Consider the following 25,756-nt stretch of genomic DNA (forward strand, 5'->3'; position numbering starts at 1 on the left):
CCATCTCCCCAGCCTCTTATATATTTCCTCGCCCTCCGCCACGAGCTCGGTGGGAGTAACCTTCTGGGGTGAGGAGTCCACGACGACGTTTTGGCCACCCGCCTTCTCAATCGCCTTCTCAGGCTGCTTCCCTACTTGCCGTTCAGTGAGAACGGCAGCTGCCGACGGTGGATCTGCAAGAAATTTACACAGAGCATCCATGTCACCATGCATTGACACGTCAGAAAGCCTGTCGTCAGGAATGTCCAACGAGCCGGCCAAATCCGAACCACAGGTTAAATCCGTACCAGTTCGAATCCTCTTAGTTGGAGGGCTGGTGGAAGCAGGCTTCTCCACGGCAACGGTGGAAGAAGACGGTGGGTCTTTCCTCTTCTTCGGAGAAGGGACCTTAGCAACGGTCACCTCCCCCTCAGAAATGTTGATCACCTCCACATGCCCCTTTTCGGCCACTGGGGTCGAAGAGGGAGTTGCCATTGATGCAGCCTCCGACTTGGACGCCGCCCTCTTTGATCTCTTCGGCACGCCACCAAGAACCCGTGCCTGAGCCGTCTCCTGATCCAACGCCTTCGTCTGTCTTTCCATGAGTTCGTTAGGGGACAATCGGCGATCCTTCGCTTCGGCCGTAGGATGACGGATGAGAACCTTCCCGTCCTTATCAAGCCCCAGCCTCCCCAAGTCTTTCTCTGACAGATCCTGACCAAACCGATCTGCAAGGAATCAAACAAGAGTTAAATGAAAGGAGTAAGAAAGCTCCGAACAGGAACATAACAAGCAAAGGTGGGCCTCACACCGACCCTACTCACCACGGCTGAGGGCCGGTATGAGGCCGACGCGGCATAGCAGCTCGTCCTGAAGAATAATCTGAGTCGGGGGCAGCCATCCCTCCTCAGCATCAAATAGCTGCATTGCCCGCTCCTCATCCGCGGTAAGGGGGACAAAAGAAGCGTCCATCTTAACCTTGCTACTCCGGGAGACGTGTTTCTCATACTCTTCCCGGGTCTCACACCGTAAGTAAACGGGGCTCTGAAAAGACCGAGGCAATGGGTAGTCCTCAGGCACTTGGACGTACACCCATCGCTCTTGCCAGTCTTTGCAGGAAGTAAGCTTGTTTACGGAGATATATCCTGGCTCCGTCTGCACGCTGTACCACCCCACCTTTCGGGCGAATGACGGCCGGAGACTATGAAGTCGGCGGAATAAGTTGACCGTAGGGACCTCCCCTTTAAAGAGACAGAGCCACACAAAGCCGATTATCGTCCTCATGGCCAACGGATGCAGTTGGGCCACGACAAGATTCATAGCCTTGATGATGGACATGACGTGGTCGTTCAAAGGAAACCGGAGCCCGTACTCCAAATGCCTGATGTACACGCCGATATGACCCGGGGGAGGACAGCAGACCGCCTGACCCCCCCGAGGGAAAACAATTTTATACCCCTCACCAAGGAAGAAGTGATCTCCGAAAAGAGTCTCTCCGGAGCTGCTGGCGAATTTATTTGTCCAGACACGGTCGAGGCCAGTCGTGCAGGCCTCACCATGGTCCGGAATAGTAATCCTCCCACCATCAACGGGAGCCACCTCACCACGATCCGGAGTAGTAATTCTCCCACCACCACCGGGAGTCCCATCATCATCATCCTCATCTTCCAACCCCTCCAGGAGGGGCAGATCAGCTACGGGAGAAGGAGACCTAGGGCCCCCAAACCTTAGTGGGATGGCCTCCAGTCCCTCCTCCTCATCAAGACGCGACGGGGAACCCCCCGGCGCAGAAGTACCGATCCCGGCATCAGAGGACATTATTCACAACGAATTACTAGCAAGAAAAATAAAAAGTTTGCTTGTTTACCTTAAAGAAAAACACTCGCCGGATCAAATATTCCGAAGATTAAGAAGACGAAGACAACCCTTGAAAGTTTGGAGAGATGAAGATTTTAGAGAAAATTTTCGAAAATAAAATGGAGGCCAAAATCACGGAATAACTGCCCTATTTATAGAGAAAAGCCCACGAAGAAGGACCAATCAGGGCACAGCCCATGAAGCGTCAACCAATCATCGAGCACACACGTGTCAAGCATGCAACCGCGGGATGTCAATCGTTGCAACAGTTGAATGTCAATCAATGCAACAGTGACCAAGCGTCTTCAACACGCCTATTCACATCCCTTCGACTGCTCATTTTCCTCAACAAATTCCTAGGTATCTAGTCTCCGCCGGCCACCCGATCAACCAAGCTAGGAAGCACCGGCCGGGGGCAATCAAAATCAACCGGCACTCTCAGCCCTGGTCGCGGCCAGCGTCATGTTCCTTTCCACATCGGATACCCTTTACGCATCCATGTGGAGGGGGGATATGGTGTATGATACGGCCTAACAAGAGCCACGCCGATGCACAAAAAGAAGCCGAAGCCGGTACAGAAAATTTGTGAAAGTTACTTGCGCAGAATATACGCTCAAAAGTACATCGGAGCCCATACCACGGCATAGACTACGCTGGGGGCAAATTGATGGGGCATATTCTGCACCGCTGACCAAGTCAACACGCTAAGTAAGGTCAAAGATATCCACAGCAAGTCAACGACTTAGACTGCCTAGCCGATGCAGCCCATCGGCCTGTCAGCCAGTGTCTCGGCTCGACAGCCTGCCAGCCGGGACACATATCCGCGTACTCATATCCAAGACCCGTCGGCCGGCCTGCCATAGGCCCATCGGCCGAGGGTAGAACGGTCTTTCCACCTGCAAGCCACTTGGCCACTTGGCCACTACGTGACAAAAGGTGAAAGCCTATAAATACTCCTCAACCTTCTTTGAGGAGAGGATCCCACAACTGAAACTAAATACACTATTCATCTGGTAATATCTCCCTTATCTCTCTACAATACATACCTAACCAAGCAACACAGCTTAATCCTCTAAGTTTACTGACTTGAGCGTCGGAGTGAGTACGCTTGGCACAAAGCCAAGCCCTCAGTTCGTTCATTGTTGCAGGAGAGGCCGAGAGGGACGATAGAAGCAAGAAGGATTCAACCTAAGACATTATTCTACAAGCCACGGGTGGTAACGATACTTGCTCTGGAATTACACCCGGAACAGAGATAATCGCAAAGAAGCAAATATTGTTAGAGGTCATTGACAAAGACCAATTATAGGCCGTCACTCAAGCAACATCACTGGACCAAGTCGGCTACGATCGGATGAGAAACTGATCGTCCACCTCTCCCATCTGTCTACCTGTATACATGCACATCTAATTATCTACATAAGCATAATAATTCTTGAAATAAATGAAAAATTACAATACCAAAAATTAATCAGAGTATATTAATTTATATAGATTTACAATAGTAGTTTAAGATGGACGCCGAATCATAAGCAGTTTTATATGTAAGGTAGGCCAAAGATAAGAATGTAAAAGGTTGGCTATTTTATTTACATAGTGGAGTTACTTTGATCTTTCAAGTTTCTCCTTAGAAGTTAGAATGACCAAATTAAATTCCATGACTCTTCGGTATCAAACATTCATTCAAGGCCGAGATGAATGATTGTGGATTTGTAGTCTAAACGTAAATGCAATTAGTCTAAGATTTGTGTTGGGGTCTACATAAGAAATATGTTAAAAAAAATAGTGATAGCCATCTGTTAAGAAGCATGGATTAATATTTTTGTTCGACTTTTACGACATTAAAATTAATACGGGGCTTTTAGTTTGCCCCAAGCTGGTATCCTTTTAATTTAATTATAATGTTTGATTGTGGAGAGACTAATGAGATTGATGATTGTTGATGTGCTGGCATTTTTAATGCAACCGTGTCATTTGTAAATCAAACGTGGCATTGCGTTAATCAGACGTGGCATTTTATAATTACACGCTGCTTTGTTGACATGGACTTTATGAACCATTTTAGTATACGCTTTTAATAGTATTTTATAGATACTCCCTTTGCACCAAAAAAAAAAACACTAAATAATCTTCATTTTCTATTTTGTTCCCATTTTGCTTTTTGAAGGTCAAAGCTACCAAACTTGGCTGTAAATATATTGGAAAAAAATAATTATTTTCGATAAAAAAAATAACTTTTCATGTCAGAAATTACGGTCAAAGATTTGTCTTCGAGACTGTGAAAAAAGCAAATGGCGAAAAAAAAAAGAAAAAAATATGGGAGGGAGTACGTACTAAGAACATTAGAGCATCCACAATGGTAAGCAACAAACCTACTAGCTTAACTCTCCACATCACATTTTTGAGCTACAACACTTTTAAACTACAAACTTCCCCAATGGTTAAGCTATAAGAGTTGTTGCTTGAATGGACTTATATACATTTATTTAATTGGCACATATCTCTTTGTGGGTCCATTTGAGCTACTAGCTCCATGAAGCTAGTTGCTCAAACTAAGCTAGTTCATGTGAAGCTCTCCAATGGTTGAGCAACTAGCTTGAAATTTTTAGAATTTGCAAACAAGTCCTTTTGTTCAACCATTGGAGATGCTCTTACAGAAATAAAACCGGTTAAAAAATGTCACAATTTAAAAAAAAAAAAAAAAAAAAGGTATGAACAACATAAAAAGGGTCACATTTTTGTATGTGCTCAAATGATCATGCCACTCTAATACAAGAACAACTTTATTTCGAAAAATAAGACCTAATGATAAGTGGCATTAGCTGATTTTAGGAAAATATTGGTGAAATTGGTGAGTCATAACTCATACATTTACCTGCATCAGAGCATCCACAATGGTAAGCTAGTTGGTACTAGCTTACCTTTGCCACATCATTTTTTTTGAAGAACAACAATTTATTTCTGAGTTCTCCGATGGTGAATCCTATTTAGTATTAGCTCGATGAGACCTAACTAACACACTTTTTTATTAATTTATTTAATTCTTAATTACTAAATAAAAAATTAATGAGACAACTATATTTCTATTGGTTATATTTTTCTTGGGGACCATTTTAGAAATTTCCATGGAGCTTCTTAGCTCAATTTAAAGCTAGTTGATGTGGAGTCTTTCGATGGTTAAGCAAGTAGCTTAAAATCTTTTTATTTGCTTAGTCTTTTGGTAACTATGGAGATCTTTCTCATATGCTCTTCCATTTTGCATTCATTTTTCATCTGACCTTTATCAAAGAAGACGTTTTCCTGATATCTCATTTCAATCTAGGAGAGTATTTCATCAAAACTTATAAAATGCAACATTGATGAGAGGGAGTCATGATCATAATGACGGAATACATCAAATGATATATCAATCGGATACAAACTGATCAATCAACAACCGGCGAATCATGATCATAATGCAGCAATGAAGGCACAACAGATTCCATACAAACACTACCGTCAAATATTAAAGAGAAGGTACCTTGCTTGCACTCAGCAATTTGCCAAAAATAAGTGTAGAAAGAAAAGCATAAGAGACTAGCGAAAAAGAAGTCGTATTACATACCCGATCAGATGTAGGCAAGTAGGAGATGACATTCAAGGCACTTGTTTAAAAACCGAGACAGCATCCAACATTCGTTCAGGCCAATATCCTTCTCACAGCCCTGCACGCTGCAACAGAACTTTCTTCCCATTTTATTGAGGAAGCGATTTTAAACAAATGTAAATAAATGCACTAAGACAACGAGAGTACATAACTAATTCTATTTGAATTACATTGTTTATATCTAGCCGCTCAAAATCAACGAGAAAATATGGTACAAATAAGCCCAAATATCATATGCTGCAGCTAAGTGATTGGTCATTCACGACAGGCTCAAGTCAGACCCGATCCTAGGGGTTTGTCAAACTTAACTCGCCCACAAAAAGGAATGGTGTTGGAAATCTTTGCCATCTCCTCCTTCCGTGTCTTTTCCTCCACGTCAAGTTTGGTTAATTCATCGAGGAGGATAGCTCTGCGTTCCTGGGCTTTCGAGCTTAACTGGCTGAGAGTGTTTAAGGATTCCAACGAAAGCTTGCTTTGATGTATCTTTTCAGCCTTCTCAACAAATGGAATCAACCAGTCCACTTTAAAATGAATGTATCTAAGATCAGACAATGTGGAGACTAAATAATCGGCTTGGCTATTAGTCAACGACAGAGGTGAATTGTCATCAAGTATGCGTACTATAGTGACTAGGGACTCCAATGCCCTAGCAATTATTTCACTGTTACGCACAGCGCAGTTTTCTACAATGTTCCCGTGCTGCTGCCAAATCTTTTCCAAAGTTGAGACTGAATCAAGCCTTACGTCAAATCCTTCAAATTTTGCTGTTGCAGAATCACCTTTTTGGCTCTACATAATAAATAAAAAGGAGGCGCTGAAGCTGGTACTGCCGTTAAAGAAAAAGAGGAACAACATTTATCTATTTGCCTCATTCGCAATTTTCTTACACTTTTTTTTGCTTCTTCAAATGACAACCCTCTTTAAATCCAGAAATGAGTATTATTGCACAAAAGTTATAATTTGTTTTCAAAAACGGTGTCTCAAATACTGAAATGGCACTTTAGTTGGAAATTGCATCGTAACTACAGGAAGTCTTCCAAAAGAAACTAAGTAAAAAAGAACTATTTAGTACCGCTGTAATAGAGGATGTGCAAGCTCTATGCACCAACTCTGTGATGTTTTTCCTTAAAGTCGCTGCAACAAACATCCACATGAAAAGTCAGCTGGCATGAACATAAAGAAGAAAAAAGGCTCTTATGACATCTAAGTCGAAACATGAAAGTCATTACCTTCCTCAGTTGCATTATTCCCATCGTTCAGACTAAGAAGAGTTCTTGTAATTTCTTTTTCAGTAGCAGAAAGAGAAGGTGTCTGAGTGACAGTGGTTCCAGACTCGGGTCTGTATAAGGTAGGGGAGACATGACATACATCCTCTTGCAATGATGCACCACCCTCAGTATTTGCATTTACATGCATCCCGACATCCTCCTTTTCCTGACTCTTCGAATCACATTGCATTTTTTCATCCTCCTGATCCGGACTATCTGAATCAAATTCCACCCAGCGTTGATCCTGATCTAGACTGCCAAAATCAGATTCCATCTCTTCTTGCTCGTCCTCATCTTTACTCTTTGAATCCTTCAAACGAGATTGCACCTCTTCACCATTTTTATCTCCGCTATCAGAACCCACCAATCTTTCTTCTGCATCAGACACCCTTCACCAACAAAATGGAAAACATTAATTTTATGTCAGCACTCTTCTAGAGCAACCATTCTCATCAGTCTGTAAATATAGCTCAAATCTAGCAAACCATTTTTCTATAGCTTATGTATAGTATATATACCTAGAAGTCAATAGGGTGATAGCCGTCTCCCATAGATTAAATCATAGCGTTGAGCTTCATAGACATTATTAACATGCTACGGAGTATAAAACATAGTAACACAATTTCAATTACCTTTCTGATTGGCTAGAAGACTCCGATACTGTATGTTTCCGAAATTCAGCAGCACGGAAAGACGAAGCAGTTAAAATCCAATCAGGAGGTGACCAATCAATCTTAGGAAAACCCAAATCCTCGCCCTCCCCTTCCCGAGCAAACCTATCATCATCCAAACAAAAAACCGCAATATCATCCTCACTTAACTGTCTATCACCACTCTGAGTAAACTCCCAACAATCATTCCCATACTGCGGAAAAGCCGCCTCAGAAAACACAATGCAGTTCCTATACTCCCTCCCTGGAAACTTCCTCGACACCCTCCGAAAAAAGCAGTAATCCCTGGCCATAAACAACACTTTATCACCACCAAATCTCGTAACCTCTTCCCAATAAAACCTCCTTCCTCCGCCCTTCAGCATATAAACTTTAAACCTTTTCTCCTCGACACGAACCACCAAGTACAACACTACTCCGTCAACCACAAACCGCTTCCTCCACCCAAACCGACCTGAACCGGATAAAACCGGGTGAAACACAACAGTTTTACCAATTTTAATTTTCTCAACAGTTTTATAATAATTAACCAATTTCAACAACCCCTGCCTATCCACCGCATAAACCTTCCCTTCAAACTCAACAATATCATCGAATTTCTCGCTACGCGACGTTAACTTAACCCACGGCCAGATCCTCTGACCGGACACAGTTACCGACCTAGGATTGGAAGGACAGCCCTTGAGCTCACCTCCGCCGTACAAAACCAAGATATATTAATGCCAAAATCGTAACGCGGGGAGGGGAGCGGGAGGAGTTTGTCTAAGGAAGCGGATGAGCCGAAGGAGTATGAGTTGGTTAGAGTAGACGGTTGGAGTTTTGCGAAGTCGGAATTGCGAGAGAGCGGAACGGAATAGGGTTTGGAAGTGAGGGGATGGCGGAAGATGAGGGTGTAGTTTTTGGTGGTTTCGAGGGCGGTGATCCATGGGCGGGAGTTGGGGTGGGATAGTGGTGGTCGGATGAGGTGGACGGTGGTGGTGTCGATGAAGTAGTGGGTGTCTGTAAAGGCGGATTCGTCGGTGAGGTGAGTGAATGGTTTAGCGGTGGAGGTTGGTATCTCTGATTCCGGCAGCGCACTCATTTTCGTGTCGGTTTTCGGGTTTTCTTTTTTCATTCTTTTCCCGCCAGCTGCGCGCTGGTCGGAGCAAAGAGTAACTTATTGGGTGATGTTTCCCGCGCTCTGACCCTTTCAATTTTCGCAGAGGAGCTAAATTAAATTGATTTTCGCGGTAAATTTTGTAGTCAATGCGTTGATTATTGCACACTAATTTTCATTTGTATATCCCTCACTTAAATTAAAAAAGAAAAAAGAAAAAAAAAAGGGATTTACTCAATTGCATCTCTCAATTTTTTGTTTGCAAAAAAATTTGAGTTTACATAACTCTTGCTTACAAGTTTAGAAAAAGATAAGGGAAGGCATAATGCCACAAAAAAATTACTAATGCCACTCATTTTTGTGAGACGGTGAATAGTAACATTCTCTTAGATTTGCTACAACAAAATTACTAATGCACTCATTTTTCTGAGATGGTGAAGAGTAATATTCTGCTAAAATGGTCTCACAATAATTATTTTGTGACAATATTAATTATTAATAATAACCAAGTAAATACGAGTCATTAAAATAGGTGCGAAAATAATGAGGTATTAACTAGGAAAGACAATGAGATACTATTAAATACGTACTAATAACATTACAAATATAAAATCGGTTAAAAGTGTCACGAATATCATTAAAGAGGTACAAACGACATAAAAAGGATCACATTGTTGTACTCAGTGCTAAAATGATCATGCTACTCTCATACAAGAACTTTATTTTAAAGAATCACAAAATCTCATTGAAGACGGGCGATATCCTTGTGACGGATACCGTTTCCTCTCACAAAATGCCCATTGAGAGGTGAGTGGGAAGCACATGGGGGTGTCCCACCTTATCCCCTCTCCCTTTTTGTGAGAGGTCACAAGCTTGTGACGGGATTAGCCCGTCACAAGCAAGACTAGCTGTTAAAGAATAGACCTAATGATAAGTGGAATGAGCTGATTTTATGAAAATATTGGTGAATTTGGTGTCTCATAAGTCATAAGTCATAAGTCATAAGTCATAAGTCATAACTCATACATTGTTTCGGCAGTTATCAAATTTTCACACAAACAAAAACCCTGCAAGCACCACACAGCAAATTCATATACTTCATAGACTACATGCTAATTGCTATAGCAACACAACTCAGTTCTCAGACCCTGCTGCCCATCTATGTTACTCCGGCTCTTCATATCACCTCGTGTACTATAAGTCTATATCCAACACTTAACACCCCCGTATGAGTATGACACTTGAATACTTCATTTCAAGTAAAAACATGAGAATTTTCCGTTGAATACCTGAGTCCAAATTCTGGACACATCCCGAGTCTGAATAATAACACAGGCTCCCACACCAATAATAATTGAACACCTTTCTTTCCGAATCAATTTCCCACTGTAGAACAAATAAAAGGCATAACGCTTTTTTAGGTGACCCTTGAGCTTGCTACCAAACCATTCAATAAAATTAAAAGCGCTTCAGCAACTCGAGAATTATATACATGTAATATTAAGTCACAATGCCTATCGCAATTGTATTATTGTCTTCCAAGATGAAAAGCAAGAAAGGTTGCCCCAAGTGGTGGAGGCATGAACATTGTCTTAGTCTAGTGCAAACATGAGCAGAGATTAATGCATGTGAGTTCACTGTAATTTGACATCATAGAAGAAAATCAAACACAGTAAAGACCTTAAAGGTCGTCATATTGAAAAGATATTTTCCCACCAGAAACTGACATTGGATAGGAATCATATTTAGAAAGGGAAAAGCATCAACATCTTCTGGGTTTGCTGTAACAGTCTCATTGGTCATTCATTACCGGTTGCGGCAGAAAGAAACCTCAAATTTTCAACATTCAGTTATAAAATCCAGTCACCATACACGAAGGAAGTATCAGTAGAAACCAAACAAGATTCAGAAATGAAGAGGGCTAGCATCAAATATAGCAAATTACTGCTGAAGATTCTTTCTTGGTGTAACGCAGAGGGGGTTAATGAAAACATAGCATGACATTTGACCATTGTACATGAAAACCAAAACTAGAGTGTAAAAACGAAACTCAAAGGTACACCCAAACTAATAACCTGAAAAGAGGCACGCCAACCTACAATTTGGTGCGTGACAAGGGCTTTACAAATCATTGAGAAGCTTAAAACTGTCAAGTCAGTTAGTCAGCACCTCCAACCAGAAGAATATTAACCACAACATTACCTCAATAACAAGCAAATGAGCAATGTTCCAAACTCGTACAACATCATAAAAGATTACTCACTGGGTTTTTTTTAAATATTTGGTTTCACAATTTTTTTAGGAGTAGAGAGGCGGTGCAGGTGAATGGAAAAAGGTCACTTGCTTGCACCCCATAAATTGCCAAAAATACAAATGTAGATATCCTAATGGAACAACTTAAAAGAAAGTGTAAAAGGCCCACAGAAAAAAGAGATCTTAACATACCTATCAGAAGTAGGCGAGTAGCAGATGCCGTATTTGTCCTTCAAGGGTCTTTTAAATAAGCTAAGAGAGCATCCAGCAGTCGCTCAGGCCAATATGCTACTTCAAAGCTCTGCAAGCTGCAACAACATTTTCTACCGCTCCAAACCCAGATGACCTTTTCCCAAAACAAAACAAAACAAAACAAAAAAAACTACTATCTTTTTGCAACTCATATTATAATAGAGAAATATAATCTTCAATTATGACCTTTTGAGCCTAAAAACTTCACACAGTTCCAGTCAATTACTCCACATTTATCTTTGATTTTTATTAGGAAAGGGTTTTAAATAAATGTAAATAAATGACTGGGACAAAGGGAATTGTGTTGTTGATATCTAGTCTCTCAAAATAAACGAGAAAATAATAGGTGACACAAATAAGTCCCAAATGCCTTCCAACCAACTAATTGGCAGTAATGAATTCAGGATAACATTAGCAAGTTCACTGCAAATTCGAACATAGATATAGTAATCAGACTATTAGTCAATTTACAAAAAAAGTCACTGAACTTAACTTTTTTCCTAACATTAGCGAAAAACAGGGACACAGATACCAAATTCCATATGCTGCAGCTAAGTGATTGGCCATTTACTAACAAGCTCAAGTGAGCCCGGATCCTAGGGGTTCGTCAAGCTTAACTTGCCCACAAAAAGGAATCGTCTTGGAAATCTTCGCCATCTCCTCCTTCCGTTTCTTTTCCTCCGCATCAAGTTTGGTTAATTCCTCGAGGAGGATTGCTCTCCGTTCCTCGGCTTCGGAGTTTAGCTGCCTGAGAGAGTTTAAGGATTCCAACGAAGCCTTGCTTTGATGTATTTTCTTAGCCTTCTCAACAAATGGAATTAACCAGTCTACTTTAAAGTGAATGTATCTTAAATCAGATAATGTGGAGACTATATACTCGGCTTGAATATCACTCAAGGACAGAGCTGAACTGTCGTCGAGTATGCGTACTATAGTGGCTAGGGACTCTAATGCCCTAGCAATTATTTCACTGTTACGTACAGCGCAGTTTTCTACAATGTTCCCGTGCTTCTGCCAAATCTTTTCCAAGGTTGAGACTGAATCAAGCCTTATGTCCATTCCTTCAAATTTTGCTGTTGCAGTATTACTTCTGTGGCTCTACATAATGAATTAAAAGGAAGCACTGAAGCTAGTACAGCCGTAAAAGAAAAAGAGCAACAACATTTATCTATCTGCCTCAATGACTCTCTAAATAGAGAACTCAGGGGGATCGGATGCACACCTAAAGCGACACACTAGTACACTACTACGAAATTTTCATACTCCTTTATTTTTTTTACTACTGTTTCTCTTATTATGCCCTTCTCTTGCCACATTTTTTACTTCTTTAAACGGCAACCCTCTTTAAATCCAAAAATGAGTATTATTGCACAAAAATTATTTTGAAAATACAAATTTATTTTCAAAAACAGTGTGTCAAATGTAACTTCAGTTGGAAGTTGCATCGTAATCAAGAATCAAATTATATGAAGTCTTCCAAAGAAACAAAGTAAAGAACTATTTAGTACCACTGTTGTAGAGGATGTGCAAGCTCTATGCACCAACTCTGTGTTGTTTTTCTTTAAAGTCTCTGCAACATACATCAACATACAAAGTCAGCTGTCATGAACATTAAGAAAAAAAAAGGCTTTTAAGACGTGTAAGTCGAAATGTGGAAGTCATTACCTTCCTCAGTTGTTGCATTATTCCCATCAATCAGAGTAAGAAGAGTTCTTGTAATTTCTTTTTCAGTAGCAGAAAGAGAAGGTGTCTGAGTGACAATGGTTTCAAACTCGGGTCTAAAGGAAGGGGATACATGACATACGTCCTCTTGCGATGATGCACCACCCTTAGTAGCTGCACTGACATGCATCCTGTCATCCTCCTTTTCCCGACTGTCTAAATCACATTGCATATTTCCATCCGCCTTATCCTGATTATCTGTTTCAGAAACCACCCCGTCCTGATCCTGTTCTAGACAGCCAAAATCAGATTCCATTTCTTCTTGCTCCTCCTTATCTTTAATCTTTGGATTCTTCAAACCAGATTGCACCTCTTCATCATTCTTTTCTCCACTATCAGAATCCATGCCTTCATCTTCATTAGGCTCCCTTCACCAAGAACAAGGAAAACATCTTTTATAAGTCAGCATTCTACCAGGGCAACTGTCATCACTCATCAGTGTGTAAGGATCGCACACAATTTAGCAAACCCTTTTGCTATAGTCCGTAAATCCCAGAGCCAAAGAAAACAGCCATTAGGTAAAGTGTTACTGAAAATGTAGTAATGTATGTCACAACTTCGGAATATAACTTTTCTGTATATTACATAGTACTCCGTATATACCTAGACGTCAACAGGGTGACAGCTCGTCTCCCATAGATTAGAAACCATAGCGTCGAACTCCATAAACATGCATTACATGGGAAGAAACCATTCTAGTTGCCAAAAGCAATGTTATGTTCCTAACAATTTCAAAAATACTTCTTACAAATCTACATTCCTAAACATTAACATCAACTATACGTCTATACCACACTTATATCACAATAAACATCATAAACATGCTATAAAACGTAATAACACCATTTCAGACTTTCAGTTATACCTTTCTGATTGACTAGAAGAATACTCTGAGTCGGAATGTTTCTTAAATGCATCAGCAGAGAACGACGAAAAATTCAAAATCCAATCAGGAGGTGACCAATCAATCTTAGGAAAACCCGAATTCTCCCCCTCCTCCTCCCCCTCCCGAGCAAACCTCTCATTATCCAAACAAAAAACAGCAATATCATCCTCCCATCTCCGGACATTATCACTCTCAGTAAACTCCCAACCATCTTTCCCATACTGCGGAAACGCCGCCTCAGAAAACACAATGCAGTTCCTATACTCCCTTCCTGGAAACTTCCTCGACGCCCTCCGAAAAAAGTAATAATCCCTGGCCATAAACAACACCTTATCACCACCAAATCTCCTAACCTCCTCCCAAAAAAACTCCTTTCCTTTGCTCTTTAGCATATAAACTCGAAACCTCTCCTCCTCCAAACGAACCACCAAGTACAACACTCCTCCATCGACCGCAAACCGTTTCCTCCACCCAAACCGGCCTGAACCGGGAGTAACCGGTTCAAACACAACGGTTTTACCAATATTAATTTTCTTAACGGTTTTATACCGATTAATCAATTTCAACACCCCCTGCCTATCCACCGCATAAACCTTGTTCTCAAATACAACAATATCATCGAATTTCTCGCCTCGCGGCGATAAATTAATCCACTGAAGCGATCTAGCGTAGCGGGGACAACCAAGAAGCTTACCGCCGGAGTACAAAGCCAATAAAGTAGAATCAGGTACGGTAGTAGAGCTAAAAAAATGGCGCGGGTGCGGCGGTTCGAGCAAAAAGAGGTTGTCGACGGGATACGGTTCGCGGAAAGAGTAGACGGTGGCGAGAGGAGAGGCGTTAAATTTCGAGAATTCGAGAATTTTAGGAAGGTTAAAGGAGTGGAGTTTGGAGGTGAGAGGGTGGCGGAAAATATAGGTGTAGTCTTTGGTGATTTCGCGAGTGGCGATCCATGGGTGGAAGGAGGAGAAGGAGTGCGGTGGTCGGAGGCGGCAGACGGTGATGGCGTTGGCGAAGTAGGGGTAGGTTTTGAGGGTGGATTCGTCGGTGACGCCGGTGAATGGTTTAGAGACGGGTGTGGGTGTTTCCAATTGTTGAGGCGCAGTCATCCTAGTGTCTACTTTCGGTTCCTTGTCTTTCATTCTTTTGGCGCTAATAATCAAGCCCTATTCGGAGCAATTAGTCTAGAAGCGGCAATTGGGATTTGGGTCACTCACTTCGGTTTTAGTTTGGATCGTATCAGGTTAGCCTACTCTTACGGATAAAATCGATTTTGGGGCGGGTCAAATAATTTGCTAGACTGGGTTAGATTGTTATTGGATCTAGTTAATTTTTCACATTACCAATATTTTGATCTTTAAATTTAGTTCAGCCATTATTTGATTTTGTTACTTTTTTTTGAAGGGATTTGATTTTGTTACTTCATTGTTATTAAGTTATCACAAATTCTATGTGACAGGTATATCGGTCACAAGTTTGCGACGGGTCAAGTATTATCTATGTGGAGGAGATAAGTGACGCGGATATGGACCCAATGGAAGAAGTTGTACTCGACATAGAGCACCAAACAAAACCAAGCCCGAGTAATACATTTTTTATGCATGAAAATTGGATGGGTTTGCGTAAAAGAGAGGTATTATGTGCGGTTGAAGCTCGAGACCCGCACACCCCTTGAAGCCGTGTGGGAACAAAAGAAAAATCAGATGGGAACAAGGGAAGAGGGCCGAAATGTGGCGGCACCAAGGGAGAAGAATCCAATTTTAGATTTTTGCATTTTTCAACATAGTTTGAATAAGATTTGTCAAAAGAGTCTAAGTTGTAAGTTCTATGCATCCAATCATCCTAGAACTTACAAACTAGCATTTAATGTTTACTTGGAGGCCAAGGTTTTTTATCCTATATAAGGACCTAGCCTCCTCATTTGTAATCCATCAAAGAATTAAGAAAAACCTTTTAGAGAGAGAAACCTGAGTTTCAATCTTTTCCAAAGAGTCGATGCTTTCGAATCTTGCCTTGAACTAAGGACGTGCTCCGCAGTTTAAGTTGAATTGCTTGACGCGTTTCGAGTAATTCCCCATTGTTATCGCTATAGGTCTAGTGATACCAAATATCCCATTGTTTTCGATCTCTTCACAAGAAATCGAAACAAATATCCTTTATCTCTTACACAACAAAAACCCAAAAACAACACAATTAAGTCTTCCGCTACGTATACGCATCAAATGGTATCAGAGCTTCGGCTCTTGATCACCCCAAAAAAATCAAGACGGTCCTAAGGAGGTCCCAATCAATTGGTAGTTGAATATCCAACGCGATTGGTATTCAAAGGTTAGACTCGACGAGGTAGTTGAGGTTTAATCGATTGGATCTTGAAGGCACGGTTTGAACAAAAAAAAAAAAAAAAAAAAAAAACACTGTTCACGGTACTGTTCATTGACAAAAAAAAAAAAAACATATTTTTTCTTGTTTTTTCAAAACTCCAAAACCCAATCACCAAACATGAACTTTGACGATCCCAACTTTCTCAAGGATCTTCAAAAGGCCTTAAAAAATTTACAAGAACACGATCCTAAATGGCAGCCTAGACGTGAACGAGTCATTGACGAGTTCAAAATGAGTGAACTACCCGAGTTCACAGGAGGCACGGATCCCGAGGCTTACCTTGAATGGGAAAGACAAATAGATCGGATGTTTGAATTTAAGGATCTCGATGATGAACAGTGTTGCAAGTACGCCATTTTGAAATTAAGAAATGGGGCTTCACTATGGTATGAAAACCTTAAGACCAGAAGAAGTCGAGCCGGAAAAGCAAAGATAACATCATGGCACGTGCTTAAACTCAAATTACGGAAAAGATATGTCCCCGCCACACATAGGCTCACGACCTATCGTAAGATCACCGATCTTACCCAAGGAAGGCTAAGTGTCCTGGAATACATCAACGAATTTACAAATCTAGCCTTGATGGGAGACTTGGTGGAAGATGAGGACATAAGAATGGCGCGATTCCTACGCGGTCTAAACCGCAACCTCGCCCACGTTGTGGAATTACAGAATTACTCGGATTTCGACACCTTGTGTAGTATGTGTCTCAAAGTGGAGGCACAAGGAAAGACGAAGGTGACAACCACCTATGGTGAGAGTAGCCGGAATTGGAAGAGCGAGAACAACTCAAGGACAAGCACAACGGGAAACACCACCGAGCCCAAGGCAACTTCCGCCTCCAGTCCTATTATTAAACCACCCATCTCAAAGGAAAATAGTCACACGCAGATTCGGTGTTTCAAATGCCAAGGGTTTGGGCATTTCAAAAATGCGTGCCCGAATCAAAGGACAATCACACTAAGAGAGGCCGTGGAGTGTCGTGACGAGTTGTTCGAAGAAGAAGAAAGAACCGAGGGTATTTTTAATCTAGAAGGAGAAGAGGAAGAGGCACACACCGGGAACGCCGAGGATTACGTCGCTCCTAGTTATGATTGTGTTTTGGTTCTCCGAACCCTACAAGCCCAAACTTCGCCCATTGAAACGGAGCAGCGAAGTCAAATATTCCACACCAAGTGCCAAGTGAAAGACAAATGGTGTAGCCTAATCATTGACGGAGGCAGTTGCACCAACGTCGCCTCTAGTGAAATGGTGGAGAAGTTAAAGCTATCCACAACACCTCACCCAAAGCTGTATGCCTTGCATTGGCTGGACGACGGGAATAAAGTAAAAATCACTAAGCAAGTGAGGGTGGCACTAACCATGGGATCTTACGACGATGACATCCTATGCGATGTTGTACCAATGGATGCATGTCATGTCCTATTAGGACGACCTTGGCAGTATGACCGGGATGTGGTGCATCGCGGTCGAAGCAATGAATACGAGTTGGTAAGTAAGGGAAAAAGGATTGTCTTAAAACCAATGGCGCCGGGTGAAGTGCGTTCCATGAGTGCCAAGCGTGGGAAGACCACTAGCATGGCCATGCTTGCTGGTGAGAAAGAAGTGGACGAGGCCATTGTCAGTGGCAACCAAGTTTACCTCATGGTGGTCAATGAGACTCCTAGCAATGAAAGCAAGGATGGACGATTAACCTCGCTCTTGGAAGAATTCAAAGATGTTTTCCCCGAGGAACTGCCCGTTGGGTTACCACCTATTCGTGGGATCGAACACCAAATCGACCTCCTGCCCGGAGCTCCTTTGCCAAACAAAGCCGCCTATCGGTGCAATCCGATGGAGACTAAGGAGTTACAGCGGCAAATCGAGGAGTTAATGGAACGAGGCTATGTGCGTGAAAGCATGAGCCCGTGTGTCGTCCCTACGCTGCTTGTTCCAAAGAAGGATGGAACGTGGCGAATGTGCATCGATAGCCGAGCCGTGAACAACATCACTATCAAGTATCGGTTTCCAATTCCGAGGCTCGATGATATGCTCGATGAACTACATGGGTCCGAGATCTTCTCTAAAGTTGATTTGAGGAGTGGTTATCATCAAACTCGGATGAGAGAAGGGGACGAGTGGAAAACTGCGTTTAAAACTAAGCATGGATTATACGAGTGGACGGTTATGCCATTTGGCTTGACAAACGCTCCAAGCACCTTTATGCGACTCATGAACGAAATACTCAAGCCTTTCCTAGGCAGATTCGTAGTAGTTTACTTGGACGACATCTTGATCTACAGTCGGAACAAGGATGATCACTTCCAACATCTTCGTAAGGTGTTCAACACACTTCGGGAGCAACAACTCTATGGTAAGAAGGAGAAGTGCTCGTTCTTAGTCGAAAGTGTTATCTTTCTTGGATACAAGGTTTCTAAGGAAGGGGTTTCCGTCGATCAATCCAAGATTGAAGCAATCAAGTCGTGGCCTATTCCCAAAACTGTCACGGAAGTCCGATCCTTTCACGGACTTGCTTCGTTCTATCGGAGGTTCATTCGGGATTTTAGCACCATCGCTAGCCCTATCACCGAATGTACAAAGAAAGGAACTTTCGTATGGACCCCATCTGCTCAAAAGGCGTTCGAAACAATTACCCGAAAACTTTGTGAGGCACCATTGTTGGCACTCCCGGATTTCACCCGCCCGTTCGAAGTCGAATGTGACGCGAGCGGTGTTGGAATTGGAGTCGTGCTAGTGCAAGGAAAGCGACCCATCGCTTACTTCTCTGAGAAACTGAACGGGGCCAGGCTCAATTACTCGACTTACGACAAGGAATTCTATGCGATCGTAAGGGCCCTGCAACATTGGAGTCACTATCTCCGACCAAGTCATTTCATCCTGCATTCGGACCACGAATCGTTAAAACATATCAATGGGCAACAAAAGTTGAACTCAAGGCATGCCAAGTGGGTGGAATTTTTACAATCCTTCCATTTCTCCTCAAAATACAAAACCGGCAAAAGTAATGTGGTGGCCGATGCTCTCTCACGACGATACTCATTATTGACGGTGCTCGATATCCGATTACTGGGATTCGAGGCATTAAAGGAATCCTACGAGCACGACCCCGACTTTGGGGAAGTCTTCGAGATTTGCAAGAACGGGACTCATGAAGAATTCATTACTCAAGATGGTTTCCTTTTCAAAGGTAACAGACTGTGTGTCCCAAAACTCCCGATCCGAGAACTCCTTATTCGAGAAGCCCACGGAGGTGGACTTGGGGGACATTTTGGAGTAAACAAAACAGTGGATATCCTGAAGGAACATTTTTATTGGCCACAGTTACAAGGAGACGTGCAAGCGATAGTGCGAAAATGCATCACATGTCACATGGCCAAAAGCAAATTCCAACCTGGGGAGTATGTACCTTTGCCTATCCCGTGCCGACCTTGGGAAGATATATCCATGGATTTCATTGTGGCGTTACCACGAACACAGAGAGGCAAAGATGCGATCATGGTAGTAGTCGACCGATTCTCGAAGATGGCCCATTTTATCGCATGTCACAAGACCGACGACGCCAGCAATGTGGCGGACTTGTATTTTCGGGAAGTTTTGCGACTCCACGGGATCCCAAGAACAATCGTCTCCGATCGAGATTCCAAGTTCCTAAGCTACTTCTGGGAAACATTGTGGAGAAGGGTGGGGACCAAGCTTTTATTCAGCACTTCTCATCATCCTCAGACGGACGGACAAACGGAGGTCACAAATCGCACTCTGGGAACAATGCTGTGAAGTCTGGTGAGCAAAACTCAGAAAGATTGGGACTTGAAACTCGCTCATGCTGAGTTCGCGTACAACCGCTCCCCAACTTATGCAACAAAGCACTCCCCATTTGAGGTCGTGTATGGTATAAACCCATATTTACCACTAGACCTCATTCCCCTACCCAAGGATGAAATCATGCACAAGGATGCGGAGTCCAAATTGAAATCAATAATCAAGCTGCATGATCAAGTCAGGGCAAGAATTGAGAAAATTAATGAAGTATACAAGCGCAAAGCAAACAAAACCCGCCGGCCAAGATCTTTCAGCGAAGGAGACCTCGTGTGGTTACACCTAAGGAAGGAGCGTTTTCCAAACAAACGCAAAAACAAACTCATGCCACGGGCAGAAGGTCCTTACAAGATAATATCAAAGGTAGGCGACAACGCATACAAAATTGAGTTGCCCGGAGAATATGGAGTGCACGCCACTTTCAACATCGGGGATCTATCTCCTTACATCGACGACGATGGAATCAAGGAATTGAGGGCAATTCCTTTTCAAGAAGGAGGAGATGACGCGGATATGGACCCAATGGAAGAAGTTGTACTCGACATAGAGCACCAAACAAAACCAAGCCCGAGTAATACATTTTTTATGCATGAAAATTGGATGGGTTTGCGTAAAAGAGAGGTATTATGTGCGGTTGAAGCTCGAGACCCGCACACCCCTTGAAGCCGTGTGGGAACAAAAGAAAAATCAGATGGGAACAAGGGAAGAGGGCCGAAATGTGGCGGCACCAAGGGAGAAGAATCCAATTTTAGATTTTTGCATTTTTCAACATAGTTTGAATAAGATTTGTCAAAAGAGTCTAAGTTGTAAGTTCTATGCATCCAATCATCCTAGAACTTACAAACTAGCATTTAATGTTTACTTGGAGGCCAAGGTTTTTTATCCTATATAAGGACCTAGCCTCCTCATTTGTAATCCATCAAAGAATTAAGAAAAACCTTTTAGAGAGAGAAACCTGAGTTTCAATCTTTTCCAAAGAGTCGATGCTTTCGAATCTTGCCTTGAACTAAGGACGTGCTCCGCAATTTAAGTTGAATTGCTTGACGCGTTTCGAGTAATTCCCCATTGTTATCGCTATAGGTCTAGTGATACCAAATATCCCATTGTTTTCGATCTCTTCACAAGAAATTGAAACAAATATCCTTTATCTCTTACACAACAAAAACCCAAAAACAACACAATTAAGTCTTCCGCTACGTATACGCATCAATAAGACAAAAGCAGAATGCTTAGGGAGTAGCAAATTGTTTTGTCTTATCTACCCACATGGGTATTACTTGACCCGTATCCGTCACAAGAGAGACTTGCTGTTAAGTTATACGTAAAGTCAGGTTCATATTGGTTCAAATAAGGGTCATATCAGTTCGGATAAGGGTCGGGTCATTAATCGTCAGATCTGGTTACCGTTCATCATTGATCGGCCGATTTTGCTCAAGTCCAGGTAGGGTCACTCGGGTCCGGTCAAACTTGCAGCTCTACCAATGAGCAGCTTATGCATGATACATTGGTACGGTGATATTTCATTGACTATATCTCAAGTGGGACGAGCTCCACTAACCCTCCCCTACCTCCACCATTGTTTCCCGAGTTGTTGCTAAATTAGTATCGGCTATGTGCCTATGTACCATTATGATTTATGAATACTCCCTTCGTGACGATTTAACGTTTATTTTTTTATCTTGTCACAAAATCCAAGTAAATAGGGAGGGGATTATTGGTGGTGGTTATTAGTGGATGAAAAGTGAATTATTACCTATTGTAATCAAATGACTACTACGGAGGGAGTAAATGATTACTTCGTCAGCATGAACAACGCAAATAAGTCCCAAATGCCTTCTAACCAAGTGATTGGCTGATCATTAACGAACTGAATCATGATAACATTAACAAGTTCACTGCAAGTTCAAACATTAATCAAAGCGTCTTGCTTGTGACGGGCTAATCCCGTCACAAGCTGAAAACCTCTCACAAAAAGGGAGAGGGGACAAGTTCAATGAGATTTTGTGAACATTAATACACACAACTAGTAATAATAAAGTATTAGTCACTTACAGATAGGTCGCCTTACCAGACTTTCCTCCTATGAGCGGAAAGCAGGGTGACGGAAACCAAATTCCATATGTTCACAAAATCTCATAGGAGGAAAGTCTAGTAAGGCGACTAAAAGGAATCGTCTTGGAAATCTTAACTTGCCCAGTAAAATTTCAGTGCAGCTAAGTGAGCCCTGATCCTAGGGGTTTGTCAAGTTTAACTTGCCCACTAAAAGGAATCGTCTTGGAAATCTTTGCCATCTCCTCCTTCCGTTTCTTTTCTTCCACATCAAGTTTAGTTAATTCGTCAAGGAGGATTGCTTTGCGTTCCTGGGCTTTAGAGCTTAACTGACTGAGAATGTTCAAGGATTCCAACGAAGCTTTGCTTTTATGTATCTTTTCAGCCTTCTCAACAAACGGAGTCAACCAGTCCACTTTAAAATGAATATATCTTAGATCAGACAATGTGGAGACTAAATAATCGGCTTGGCTATCACTCAACGACAGAGGTGAATTGTCGTCGAGTATGCGTATTATAGTAACTAGGGACTCCAATGCCCTAGCAATTATTTCACTGTTACGTACAGCGCAGTTTTCTACAATGTTTCAGTGCTTCTGCCAAATCTTTTCCAACGTTGAGACTGAATCAAGCCTTATGTCAAATCCTTCGAATTTTACTGTTGCAGAATCACTTTTGTGGCTCTACATAATGAAAATACAAATTTGTTGAGTTGAAAATTGCATCGTAATAAAGAATCAAATTTTAGGAAGTCTTCTAAAGAAACAAAGTAAAAAAGAACCTTAAGTGCCGCTGTTGTAGAGGCTGCGCAAGCTTTAAGCACCAACTCTCTGATGGTTTTCCGAAAATTCTCTGCAAAATACATCAACATTATAAATCAGCTGTCATGAACTTCAAGAAGAGAAAAAGGCTCTTATGACATGTGTTAATAAGTCGAAATGTGAAAGTCATTACCTTTTTCAGTAGGAGAAAAAAGTGTTCGACTGACAGTGTTTCCAGACCCGGGTCTAAATAAGGAAGGGGATACATGACATACATCCTCGACATCCTCCTTTTCCTGACACTTCGAATCACATTGCATTTTTTCATCATCTTGATCCCGACTATCTGAATCACATTCCACCCAGCGTTGATCCTGATCTAGTCTGCAAAATTCAGACTCCATCTCTTCTTGTTCCTCCTCATCTTTACTCTCTGTATCCTTCAAATCAGATTCCATCGCTTCTTGCTCCTCCTCATCTTCACTCTTTGATACCTTCAGACGAGACTGCACCTCTTCACCATTCGTATCTCCACTCTCAGAATCCGATCCTTCCTCCTCATCAGGTTCCCTTCACCAAGAAAAAGAACTTTCATCACATTAAACATCGTAAACAAGCCATAAAACGTAATAACACAATTTCAGTTATACCTTTCTGATCCACTAGACGACTCTGATACCGAATGTTTCTTAAAATCATCAGCATTCAACGACGAAGCATTCAAAATCCAATCAGGAGGTGACCAATCAATCTTAGGAAAACCCGATTTCTTCCCCTCCCCTTCTTGAACAAACCTCTCATCATCCAAACAAAAAACAGCAATATCATCCTCACATCTCCGAACATTATCAATCTCGGTAAACTCCCAACCATCCATCCCATACTGCGGAAACGCAGCCTCAGAAAACACAATGCAGTTCTTATACTCCCTTCCTGGAAACTTCCTCGACGCCCTCAGAAAAAAATAACAATCCCTCGCCATAAATAACACCCTATCACCACCAAATCCCTTAACCCTATCCCAATAAAAACTAGTCTTTCCTCGACTCTTCATCGAAAAAATTTCAAACCTTTTCTCCTCCATACGAACCACTAAATACAGTTTTCCACCATCAACCACAAACCGCTTCCTCCACCCAAACCGGTCTGAACCGGGAGTAACCGATTCAAAAACAACAGTTTTACCAATATTAATTTTCCTAACAGTTTTATAATGATTAATCAATTTCACCAACCCCTGTCTATCCACCACATAAACCTTCCCTTCAAACTCAACAACATCATCGAATTTCTCGCCGCGGTGCTGCGTTAACTTAATCCACGGCCAAGTCGTCTTAACCGTCTTAACCCAATCCAAAACCCTAACATACCGAGCAATACCTTCCATCTCACCACCGCCATACAAAACAAACATAGTATAATCCGGCACACAAATGCTACCATAAGACGGAGATTTGAGCGCGAGGAGTTTGTCTACAAAACCGGATGTGCCGAAAGAGTATGAGTTTGTTAGAATAGACGGTTCGAGATTCGAGAAGTGGAGATTACGAGGGAGCGTAACGGAATAGGGTTTGGAGGTGAGGGGGTGGCGGAGAATGTAAGGGCCGTCTTTGGTGGTTTCGCGGGCGGTGATCCATGGGCGGGAGTTAGGGTGGGATTGTGGTGGTCGAATGAGGTGGACGGTGGTGGAGTAGACGTAGTAGCGGTAAGTAAAGAAGGCGGCGATGACGGCGGCGTCGGTGAGATTGGTGAAGGGTTTAGTGGTGGGTGTTGGTGTCTCCGGTTTCTGCGGCGGAGACATTTTCGTGTTTTGTTTTGGCGCTTCGTCTTTCATTTTTGGTTATTAGTAAAGTCTGAAAAATGGCGGGATTTGTTTGTGTTTAAAAGGATTGTTCAAGGTTGTGGACTTGTGGGATGGATAATTGGATATGGCCCATATGGGTCTAAAATAGCATCATTTGTTTAACTAGTAACTAACTAACTACAGACTCAATAATACTCCCTCCTATTCATTATGATCTTCCACATTATTTTTTGGGTAGTTTTTAAGAGGAATGAAATTTGTGGTGGAAATGGAAGAAATAGAAAGTAAGAGAGAAAATGTGGAGTCACAAGTCCTATGAACCACAAATTATAGACTAGTAAGGAAAGTAGAAGATCTTAGTGGTCATTTTAGGAAATGTGGAAGATGTTAGAGAATAGGAGGGAGTACATTACAAGTAGAAATGTTGTTAATTTTTGAATTTTTTTTTCGAGGGAAGGAAATGTTGTTAATTGTTATTCAATGAATATAACAACTCGAAACCGATCGATTCGACCGGTTTGGAAACCGACATCTGATACAACATGAATACATGATAATTGAGGGCTCGAACCTGAAACCAACCGACCCGATATGAACTCGACTCAATATTGATATGATAATGACCCTACAATATTATTCAAGGGTAATATTGATTCAAATGAAAGAAATTTAATGTCTAGTTTGATACATTTGACTAAATGACAACGTGGACAAACCGTATAAAGATATCACAAAATCTCATTGAAGACGGCGATATCTGTCACAAGCTTGTGACGGATACCATTTCCTCTCACAAAATACCCATAAGAGGTGAGTGGGGAAACACATGGGAGGTGTCTCACCTTGTCCCCTCTCCCTTTTTATGAGAGGTCTTCAGCTTGTGACGGAATTAGTCCGTCACAAGCAAGACGCTTTGTAAAGATATAATGGTCGAGAGCTGAAATTATTGGCAAAAAGTTGGAAGTAGCAGGATAAAAAGCGATAATGACCCTACCTTGTAGGTCAATTTACCCGGAATGACCTAAACCATACTCAACTTGCAGAGTATGTTGACCTAAATGACCTGACCCATTTAATCCGATCCAAACTTGGCTGACTGACCAAATTGCCACATCTAAATATGCCAAATAAGAAAACATTGGGAACGAGTTGGTTTATACTTTATATAATACTCAAGTAAAACAATTTTTAAGTATTAATAAAATGTTGCTTATCTTACTACCGGGGTAAGTGGTATTAATGCATTTCAAAAGGCATTATGGTGAGTTAGTGAATGTCTCTCGTAAGACTGTCTCAGAATAAATTAATGTGAGATTA

At 41.9% G+C, this 25,756-nt stretch overlaps 4 protein-coding genes across 4 annotated transcripts in view; all 4 read right to left on the reverse strand.

The window, feature by feature from the left end:
- LOC141610878 (uncharacterized) overlaps positions 1-25,756 on the reverse strand; it is a 122,741-nt gene that overhangs the window by 50,977 nt on the left and 46,008 nt on the right. The window lies entirely within an intron of this gene.
- Positions 5,613-8,610, reverse strand: LOC141610882 (uncharacterized). The gene is made up of 4 exons (XM_074429178.1): positions 7,383-8,610; positions 6,712-7,139; positions 6,555-6,616; positions 5,613-6,271 (listed from the first exon to the last, which is right to left on the reverse strand). Exons 1-4 carry the CDS (start codon positions 7,784-7,786, stop codon positions 5,753-5,755), a joined length of 1,413 nt encoding a protein of 470 aa, XP_074285279.1. The 5' UTR covers positions 7,787-8,610; the 3' UTR covers positions 5,613-5,752.
- On the reverse strand, positions 11,408-14,831 carry LOC141610869 (uncharacterized). Its single transcript, XM_074429159.1, has 4 exons — positions 13,610-14,831; positions 12,688-13,112; positions 12,531-12,592; positions 11,408-12,120 (listed from the first exon to the last, which is right to left on the reverse strand). Exons 1-4 carry the CDS (start codon positions 14,767-14,769, stop codon positions 11,602-11,604), a joined length of 2,166 nt encoding a protein of 721 aa, XP_074285260.1. The 5' UTR covers positions 14,770-14,831; the 3' UTR covers positions 11,408-11,601.
- Positions 21,662-24,467, reverse strand: LOC141612672 (uncharacterized). Its single transcript, XM_074431479.1, has 4 exons — positions 23,286-24,467; positions 22,829-23,205; positions 22,656-22,726; positions 21,662-22,557 (listed from the first exon to the last, which is right to left on the reverse strand). The coding sequence occupies exons 1-4, from the start codon at positions 24,434-24,436 to the stop codon at positions 22,462-22,464; spliced, it is 1,695 nt and encodes a 564-aa protein (XP_074287580.1). The 5' UTR covers positions 24,437-24,467; the 3' UTR covers positions 21,662-22,461.

The sequence above is a fragment of the Silene latifolia genome, chromosome 11 (assembly GCF_048544455.1).
Source record: "Silene latifolia isolate original U9 population chromosome 11, ASM4854445v1, whole genome shotgun sequence".
NCBI classification, from domain to species: Eukaryota; Viridiplantae; Streptophyta; class Magnoliopsida; order Caryophyllales; family Caryophyllaceae; genus Silene; species Silene latifolia.